The following is a 10,995-nucleotide window of genomic DNA, read 5'->3' as shown; positions in this document are numbered from 1 at the left end:
TTATTATTACCCTGTCTTAAAAAAAAATAATGAATTTATTATCCCCACACACAAGACTAAAATATTGGACAGGTAAAGATTTTCGTGAATAGATGTTAGGTGATGATAAAATTTCTGAAATCTTAAGAGATCTTTGTTAGCTCAATAAGAGATCTTAAGTTCATGTTTTGGATATGCAACTGTGTGAAAACTCAAAAGGAATAATTTGAAGAGAACAACTCGAGTTTCAACTAGAAGAAACCTATTGAAATGCCACTTTTGCATTTGAAGAAGCCCATGAAAATCCCATCATTTGTGACCTTATTTTTTGTCGCCTAAGTGTGTCTCTAGCATTGACCTGTCCTGCACATAATTGCATTTCTTCTAAGGCCTTCCCATGCTTGAGGAGAAATTTTGCAAGTGTAACCTCATTCTCACAATCTAGAAACCCATGGATTTTCACCACTTTCAAGTGTTGTAAAAAGGGCTTTAGACTTGGTATTTGAGATTCCCAATATTGCTCTTCCTCCGTGCTTGTCATGTCCCACAAGTCCCTGTTCCATTGCTGAAGTGCATGAAAAATGAAATCAAACTTTGAAAATGTTCTTCAAATGTGAGCAAACATAAAATTATAATGGGAAAGTTTGGGAGTCAATTAGAGTTGTATATTTTAAATCCAAAATATGATTCATCCTTTGAAAATTCATAACCACATTTTGGATAACCAGTTTTCTAAAAGAATTTTAAAATTCATAACCAATTAACCAAAACCAAATTTCATCCTACCATAATTTCAAACTGTTTTCACTCTCGGCAAACACTCTCCTACGCTCAAGTTCTCAGCAAATACGTACTCTCCCCAAGTCTCAATTTTTGTGTTTTTGTTGATTCTCATTTGGGGGACAATGATAATGATAAATGGGTTTTTGGTCAAACTTAAAATTATTTTTGCTTTCTTCTCCTTTAGAATGCCGGATTCATTTCGTGTGTCACATTTGGATTCTTGAACTTGTTCCGTTCAATTGAAGTTTACTGTTTGTGGTAATAAGGAATTAAGGATATGTAGATCGGCGGATCTAGAAATTTTAAATCCTGGGGCAAATATATAACACATGAAACTAACAAATTTCTTCTTTTTATAAACTTATCAAAGTATATAGACTTACATAACATAAAATGTTAAATATTAAATAATTTTTTATTTATTCATTATTAATACTGATATATTAATAGCTACTAACGTAGTTATTAATTTACATTTTTATAAATTAAATACATATAATAATGGTAAGGATGAGATTAATCAAGATAATAAATAGCTTATTTTTTAATCAGAAATTTTTTTATACAAGTTATCGAAATAGCAAAATATGATTTTTATGAATTATATAAGATGAAAGTATTTTAAAAAAATACACTAAACTCTTCATATCCCATTATATATTTTATAGTTCACGTAATAATTATTAATTATTTAATAAAAAAGACAAAAATAAATTTTTGATCTAGTAAAAATATGGCTACCAACAACATCAATAAAGTTTGTTGGTTAAATAGATAAATAGGAAAATAAATAGAAATATAAAATAATTGAACTAATTTTTAATTTGATTTATGTTTGAGAATTAATCATCAAAATTGAATACAAATTTTTTTTAGTTTACAACTAAATATTAAATTTTAATAAAAAAAATTTAAGAATATAAGCTTCAATTAAATAAAATTTCTAATGGAATGGTATGATAATATTCTATTTTTATTACATTAATTTAATATATATTATACTTTTGGATGAAATTTAATAAAAAGATTTTATTATTGTGTGAGATTAAATTTAATAAAATATGTATTAAATTTAATTTGGTAAAATTTTTACTTTTTAAAAGTAGCTTATATGAAAGCTAACTTTTAAAAGGTAGCTTTTTAAAAACTACCGTACCTGCGTTTGATAAAATCAAATAAAAATTTATTTTTGATAAGTATAAACATCATATTTATGTTTAACAAAATAGCTTTTAAAAATGAAAAAAGACCATAATAAACATATATATAATAAAAAAGTATTATCTTTTTTGGTACCAATAATTAATAAGAATAATTTTGGATATTTGTTATTATATAAGCTCATATTAGACTTTTTAATTTTAATAAGCACGAGCTAACTTTAAAAAAATTTTTCTTAAATGCTTTTAGAAGTACTCCTAATTTTTAAAAGTTGCAGGTATAAACACATAAATTTTTAATTTACTAAATATAAAACGAAGTGCTTGTGCTTTTAAAAAGTACAATCTCCTCTCTAAATGAAAATTTTGATTTTTTTAAGAAAAAACTCAGTTTTCAAATAAAAACCAGAATATTTTTAAAATAAATTTAATTTTGATGTAATATCGGTATAAAACAGCTTTACATGTGCATCCAATCACATAATATCATATCATAAAAAAATAATTACTATTTTTATTAATTGCATAAATAGTTATCTAAAAAGATGAATAAAATTGTACGATTATATAAAATATTTTATACTATTATTAATGTATTAAAATTATTAAACTCTTTTTAAATTGGTTTTTATTTTTAAAATTAATTTATTAATTTTGTAATTGGTCAATAACCAGTTTTATTAATGAAAACCAATTTAGGTTCTCAATGTAAATCAAATTTTTAGTTAATTAAAATTCGGTTTAATTTTTTTTGTTAACCTTAATAATGTGCAACCCTAGAGTCAATACCTCTCAACCAATATTGTAACTAACATTATTCATCACTTGAAATTGAACATAAAAAAAAATATTCGAACCTCAAATAAAAAATATTTGAAAGTCAAATAAAGTAAAATCAATTTTAAGCTATAGAACTTAGAATTTTTGGTTTAAGGTTTAAAATATAGAGTTTAAAATTTAGAGCAATCAGAGGTAGCAACGGTGGTGGCTGGTGGAAGGGAAACAAAATTGTAGTGTTAGAAAGAATAAAAAAATAATTTCTTAAAAAATGCTTTATATTTTTTTTCCATTTGTTTTATTAAATTTTTTGGCTCACAAATAGTTATTGGTAAAAAATATTGACTACAATATTTGTTTCTTTCTTTGTTGAAAGAAAAAATCTAAGAAATCAACGCAATCAAGTAACTAGTTTTTTAAAAAATTTTAATTTTTAAATTTTAAAAACTAATTTTATGCTTAAAAAACACGCAGTTTTCACCTTCTTCACCTCTTTTCTCTCTCTTTACGTCTCCTCTTTTTCTTTTTCCTCTTTGCGCCGCCTCTTTTTCCGTGTTGCTTCTTCCTTTGTTTCTTTTTCTTCTCGGATCTTCTTTAAAAAATTTTATACAATATTTTATTAGATGTTTCTTCTTATTATATTTTAAATATTTTTTTTATTAGAATTTAAATATTTTTTATTATAATTTTAGATGCTTCTTTTTATTTAGTTTTAAATATTTTTTGTTATATTTTAGATGTTTTTTTTTTATTTTAAATCTTTTTAAAATCAATAAATAACAAAAAAATCAACACATAAAATCATCAACATCTAAAAGCTCTGAAAAAGCATTTAAATCATAAATAAAAACAATATCCAAAACCTCCCAAAAAAATTGAATCTACTTCCCTCCAAATACTCAAATAAAAAATTTAAGAGAGATTCAGAATAGGTCATAGAATTTGGGACTTCACAATGACAATGAAGTAATGGTGGTGGAGAAAAACGCACATACAGCAGAAGGAAGCGCATAAATAGCAGAAGGAAGCACTGCAGAAGGAGGCCTTTTTTTGGAAGAAAGACGTGGGAGAGAGAAATGAAGTGATTAGGAATTTTTTATTTAAATAAATCAAAAAATATTTTATTTACTAAAATAAACAATTTTTAAAATTATTACAAAAATATGTAGGATGACTTATCTCGTTTATAGTATAAACGAGATAAATTTACACGTATTTCGTTTACATTGTAAACGAGATAAGACAGTGTGCATAACACGTGTATATTTCGTTTACCCTGTAAACAAAATAAGACTGGGTGAAGTCTATGTATAGATGCCATTCACAGCGACCTTATAAGCCCCATTTCCAACCTTTTCACAACTTTCTGCTCTCTTCTATCCTTTTCTGACTATATTATTGAGTAAGACGAAGATGACGCACACAGATGCACGTGATCGGACATCAATCGACTGAACGCGACATGGCATGTCGCCAGGACAGCCGACTTCGCGGTTAGTTTGTTATCTTGACATTTATGTTATTTCATATATGTATAGCCATGATTAAGATACTTGCCAAGAACTAGAATACAATTTACGATTTAGGTGGCTAACTAATAGGGTATGATTTCAGGAATGTGGTTCTAATTTTTTGTAATTAAATTTTTAAGTATATAAGTATTAATTTAGATATTAAATGCTGTGGTAGGGATATTTCAACCCTTGAAATTAATTTATTAGTTACATGTTTCTCAATTTATTAATTTAGTTATTAACTATTCAAGTAAAAGTTATTTTTTAAGTGAACAATTATATAATTTTGTTTTTATCTAAATTAAATTATTAAGTAAAAATTTGTTAATTAGATTATTAATTACTTTAGTCAATACTTTTATTTTAAGTAATGTATTGTGAAAATGTTATTAATTAACTAGGTAAATATTAAGGGTTAAGTATTCTTTTCGTCCTTAACGTCTTGGGTCAAAATCAAAATCGTCTCCGACATTTTTTTGTTATTAAAATCATCTCCAATGTTACAAAACGTTATAAAATCATCCTTTTTACAAAAAATAATAATACTTTGACAATTTTACCCTTAAAACAAAAATAAAAATAATATAAAAAAAGAATAACCCCACCACACCCCACTCCCAGTCTCTTTGGTCTCTCTCCCCCTTTCACCCCCAAAATTTTACCTTCCTCTTACTTTCAGATCTAACCAAACTCTCAGGTCTCAGCCCCTAACCCTCCTTTCCAAATTTCAACTTCCTTCTTTCTCATTCTTTCGAATCGTCAGTGAGGGGATCTTCCATGAGGGGATCGTCGGTCGTGGGAGATCCGGTGACGCCGCCGCTTCCGATGGCAAGGAAGAAGGCGGCGCCGGCAGCGGAGGAGGATGACGCAAGGAGCAAGTATGGGGAGATGATGGAGATGAAGATGGTGGTGCGGCATAAGGACTTGAAGGAGATCGTGGAAGCCATTAAAGAGAGCTTTGACAAAGCTGCGGTGGCCGGAGATCTGGTCTCTGAGATGCTCCAGATCAGTCAGGCACAACTCGATCGCAGTTTCAAGCAATTGAGGAGTTTCTTCTCTTCTTGTTTGTTTGTTTTGATAATTAGTTGATAATCAATTTTGGCTTTTTTATTTGTTTCATTTGTATGGTTACTGAATTTTTGGACAATTAAGAGGTTAAGTTCATTGGTTCTCCTTGACCATCACTTCTTCTCTGGACCCATTCCTCCCTTGATGAATCATTACTACTGCTACTCATCAACCTGTTTTCGTTGTTCATGTTGTTGTTAAGATGCGCTTGTTGCCTCAGTCCCACTTGGGCGGCAACAAAAACAGCATGATGATGTTGATGAGAAGGGTAGTTTGGAGGTGGTACTTGTTGCAGCATGTTCTGGAAGCTGAGAGTACCTAAAGAAGACGAAGAAGAAGAGACGGGTTGTTGAAAGTTAATGGCAGTAGTTGGAGAGAAGAAAGGGAAGAGATAAGGAAGTGGGGGTGCAGGTGGAGAGGGATGGTTTATTTTTATTTTTTAATATTATTTTTATTAATTGATAAGGATAATTTGGTAAAATAAAATAAAAAAGGACAATTTTATAACATTTTATAACGTTGAGGATGATTTTAATAACAAAAAATGGTTGGGGACGAATTTAATTTTCATCCCAAACCTTAGGGATGAAAACATTACTTAACCCTAAATATTAACATAGAAAGTTTTATAAACATAAATTCAGTTAGTAACTATGTATAAATTTTTGTTAACTAAATGTATATAATAGTTAACTCAGTTTATTATATTAATGCACATATAAAATATTTTTCTAATTGTGATTTTTTTTTTTGTCAAAGGCCTCGCTTACTCTGCCTCAGCGAGTGAGTCACACAGAGGCTCTAGGGACATCCACTTGTATCTTGACGGCAATGCACATAGTACTTTATTCAGTCCGATTCGACCACTCGGTATTTAGCACTTCTGCGAATGCAATAGTTCTTCATACCCTGCATCACTACATCTCTGCTTTTGAATCTGTGGCCAATGCGAAAATTCACACTACCGTTTAGATTGTAATAGTCTTCCCATGTGTTGAAAAACAAAAATTTCTCATGCATCACCTCCAAATCTAATGCATGAGTGACTTGGTACATCTGATAGCACCGGAATCGGGTGGGGGGAGGCAAAACATACCGCACCACTGTCTCCGCTGGCGTCTCTGGTACGAATTTCTCCTCATCATCATCATCTTCATAAGAACCACTCTCATTGCTATCTACAACATACTGTTCGTCGGAGTCTTCATCATCTACGTCCATGTCTTCTACTGGACTAACAACATAAATCGAAGGTGGTGCGAGAGGTGGGTCATCCTGCACAAAAGTCGAGTGGACGGATCCACTGCCACCAAACGTCACCAATCTCGGCAGAAAGTTTCATCACTTGTTCCGCCATGATTCTCCCATGGATGTCAAACGTGAGACGCACATGCTCGTCTCCCTGAAGCCGAAATAGATGAATCTGAAAAACTCCATTTTCCAACGGTGCTAGCAACCTATACCCCACCCTTCTGATTCTCTTTTCTTCCTACATCACCAAGGTTACTCAATGTCAGACTCTTCAACTCGGACAAGGAACTTCTTTGCCGAGTGCGCAACAGTAATGGATTATTACACTCAAATATCACTCCATTGTCACTTTTTCTCATACGATAATTGGGATACACACAGACAACCATATATTCGCTATTACTAGATATTTTTGCCTATTTTTTGGAAGAAAAACAGAAAAAAAAGATATGAAATGTGTATGGAGAATGCCAAGAGTTATACATCCTTTTATAGTTGCTAAAAATTTATCTTAATGAATCTCGTTTATACTGTAAACAAGATATATATGTGTCACATGCACTGTCATATATTATTTATAGTGTAAATGAAATACCTATAAACTTATTTCGTTTACATTGTAAACGAGATAAGTCATCCTATGTATTTTCGTAATAATCTTTAAAATTATTTATTTCAGTAAATAAAATATTTTTTAATTTATTTAAATAAAAAATTCAGTGATTAGGGTTTTAGATGATTTTTATTTGTTACTGTACTAATAAAATTAATTTTTTGGGAGTGAATTATATGTTGGATTTGGAGTTTTTTTAATTTTTTTACAACTCAACTAATAGTTGACAGTAATTCACTGGTATCCTAATTGGTTTCCTAGTAAGATTGTTGTTGAAAATGTAATAATAGCATAAAATGTAATTTATTCTAAACTTTTAGTTATGTGCGGTTTACTTTCTAAAATTTTTTAAATGTGTAATTCGATACATAAATTATATACAAAAAGGATTTAATGTTAAGAGTTAGAGGGTCAATTGGCAATTTTAAAAGCTAAGATCAGAGGATGAAACAGCGCAGCACATGAATAAAAAATGTGAGGGTAAAATATATTTTACCCATAAATAAATTCAAGGTGCAACTTACTTTTCTTTCAATCTGGAAATCGTTAATGATCTTGAGAATTAGAGTGTGGAGTGTAGGAGAGCTCCTGAATAGGCATGCTAATCCTTGAACATTACTTTTGTTGAAACCAGTATGCAGCTCTAATGATTTAAGACTATAAAATGGCTGAATAAAGAATTTATTATTTGATAGAACCTGAAATTGAAAGCGAGGGGGAAAGTTGTTAAATCTATTTTCACTTTCAAAAGAGAAATACACGAGCGAATAAGAGTAAAATTATTATCATGTACTACCAGATTTTTATATCTATTAGATTTTGCTCATGATATATATTCTCTAAGAAAACAAAGTTTAAGAAAAAAAAAAGACTTAAAAATTAGGAAGTAGTCAATTTTTTAGTTATAAGATATTGATAATTAATAGAATAAACTACTAATACTATTAAAAAATTTTTACTGTTGATAAAATAATTCTAAAAAACTGAAACTAATTTATATTTTACAACCTCTAAAAGATGACAATTATTTAATATAGTGGTTCAATCATCAACTTGAATCTAATTTCATTGTTATCTATGGTTATTTAGCATGTTAAATCTTAATACTAATATATTTGTGTGATAAACGAACTTTGATTGACCTTAATGTTCCAAAAGAAACCCCTAATCTCTCAACTCTTATAGATTTTCAATTTTTCCCAACACATTGAACTATTCTGTCAAATATTTGATGACAACTTTCGAAGGTCATCATATTAATTTTTTTAACTATGTTATATATATACTAAAAATTAATTATTAATATAAAATACATATTAAAATATAAAATATATATTAAAAATTAATTATTAATATATTATATTAGTGGCTAAGAAATAATCTAATCTTAAGATAAATGTTAGAGAATTATTAGAATTTATTATTTTTAATATTTTTTAAAAATTATTTTGACAACCATAAAATCTTTCTAAGAACTATTTGACTAGTATACTCTTTCACTAGTTTGTTCTATAACTTGAAATAGGAAAATATATTGGCATGCCTTTGTAAATTAACATCTCAACAAACTACCAATATAACAATGAGAATGGAATTTCATATTTGATAGCAACCATTAATTATTCCTATGCACGCATGACTTGAACTACTTTACCTCAATGGTTTGGCTTTCAAGAGTCAAGGAACGAGCATGAGAGAGTCCAGACAAAAAATTATTCACACTTTGAAGCTTACCAATACTAACATCCTCATTCAGTATGAAGAAACCAACTGAAGCATCACCACAGAACAACGAAAATGAATTCGACGAGGACTGATGATGATTTTGATGATAATGATCCTCAAACATACTCATATCTGTAACCGCATTATAGTGCCAAACCAAATTTTGAAGCTTCGGCGCACTAATTCTCACCCAACTCTTTTCACTATACGCGTCAAAACAACTCGCCACCTTCAAATTCTCGAGCTTCGCACACGAGATATCCAACCCTTGTAACTGAAAACATTTCTGTAAACTGAAATCTTCAAGAGCCTTGCAGCCAACACGGAGGTATTTCAAACCGAAACACATGTCCAGGTGCAAATTCTTGAGGAGAGGAAACGATGATTCGGAGAATAAATCAGAGAGAAAAGGCTGATTATACAGAATTACTAGCGATAACGAGAGTGTTTGCAAAGACTGGAAACCGTCCCTCATGATAGAGGACGGTGGGAGACGAAATCCGGACTTCAATTTTAACACTTTTAAGGATTGGCTGCCGATGACGCAGCGAGGGAAGTTGAAATAATCATCTGTAACGACTTCCGTTGCGACCTCAACGTCCAGTTCTTTGACGTTGTGACGGATGGCGCTTCGGATCAGGTTGTTGAGCCTTGAGAAGCTTAAACGGGCGCGAAAACAGAGGACTCTGATGTCGGAATTCTTCTCGCGGATCGAGAAAACTTGCGTGATGAAATCCGGCTTTCTCGAGGAGGCAGAGTGGCGGTTGACGGTTGAGAATTTGTAACGGTTTTTTGTTGTCGGCGGGGAGATTGTGAAAGGGCTGATGGTGGTGAAATCGAGATCTGGAAACGTTGTCCAGAGGAATCTCCACCTCTTTGAAAGAACACTCATCTGTGCAATGCATTTGATGGGAAGGAGGAAGAGAATGCGGTGAAGAATCGCGTCAGGGAGATCACTGATCCTATCAATGGCCCTCTTTTTGTTAGCGCCTTTCGCTGTCGTTTGATTCCGATGAGCAATCTTCTTGCGCTTTGTGGATCGTGTTTCCATTGCGGATCTTTTCTTGACTTGCTTGCTCTAATTTGGTTTGCGTTATGAAACACATGCAGCAATAATAATAATGTAGGAGCAGTTTTTGTTCTTTTGGTTCTTCGTGTTTTCGTTGATTGTTAGATTTTGAAAATTTCAAAAGTAAACACAGTTAATTAGGAGAGTTTGTTTGAGATCTGGAAAATGAAACTGTTATCTACGTAGTGAGTGAAGAATCACAAATTCTATCAAATTAGTCTGAAGACTCGGACCTAAAAACATATTTAGAATAATGGTATATACACAATTTTTTTCTACATATTTTTATAAGAAGTAAAAGAAGATAAAAAATTTATTTTATTTTAAGAAGAGTGTTAGGAATCAGTAAATTTTGTGATTTTTAGTCATCAATTAGTTATTGTAGATGTTTTTAATGGTATGAGATTTCATCTAATGATGTGGGATTACTCACTTTTCTTTTACTAATTAAGTGCTAGCCAAATTTTAATAAAAATGTCTGTCTTTCAACTTGCTCTTCTTTTAATATAAAAAACTAAAAGAGTATATCAAAAAAATGTATAAAGAAGTGTTATAAATATTATTTCTCAACAATGTATGATAAAAAAAATATAAACTAAAATTGCTAGGTTATATGGTTTTGTTTGTGCATCTTATTAAAAAAAAAGGCCACGCCATTCAATAATTTTTAGCTATATAGCATATATAACACAATTAATGTGTAGATTTTTTTTATCACATGAAGAATGTGTTATTTATTCTCAATGAATACTAAGAATAACAAGATGTTATCGATTTTTGTTATAACTCCATGTGACAACAAGATCAATCGAGTAAATTTTTATAATGATGCATGATATTTATATAATTACTTGATTTTGTCTTTAAGATTTCAATTTTTTTTATAGTCTTTGAGATAGAGTTTGAGATACCATAGTAGTTTCTATTATTATTTCTAGTGCCGAGTCAGTGTTTAGAGTATTGATATAGCCATCTTGTACCACGCTGGACAACCCCAAAACGACGTCATTTTGGTTTGGCATCCAATCTTGGCCAAAATAATGTCGTTTGGAGGTT

General features: G+C 30.3%; 1 protein-coding gene across 1 annotated transcript; it reads right to left on the bottom strand.

The window, feature by feature from the left end:
• Window positions 1–241: 241 nt before the first annotated feature.
• Window positions 242–9,921, bottom strand: LOC107477862 (putative F-box/FBD/LRR-repeat protein At4g03220). The gene is made up of 3 exons (XM_021137772.2): window positions 8,800–9,921; window positions 7,670–7,843; window positions 242–544 (listed from the first exon to the last, which is right to left on the bottom strand). The coding sequence occupies exons 1-3, from the start codon at window positions 9,919–9,921 to the stop codon at window positions 242–244; spliced, it is 1,599 nt and encodes a 532-aa protein (XP_020993431.2).
• Between the last annotated feature and the right edge of the window lie 1,074 nt (window positions 9,922–10,995).

The sequence above is a fragment of the Arachis duranensis genome, chromosome 3 (genome assembly GCF_000817695.3).
Source record: "Arachis duranensis cultivar V14167 chromosome 3, aradu.V14167.gnm2.J7QH, whole genome shotgun sequence".
Taxonomy (NCBI): domain Eukaryota; kingdom Viridiplantae; phylum Streptophyta; class Magnoliopsida; order Fabales; family Fabaceae; genus Arachis; species Arachis duranensis.
Note: the sequence above shows the minus strand (reverse complement) of the source record. Positions and strands in the feature narration are given on the sequence as shown.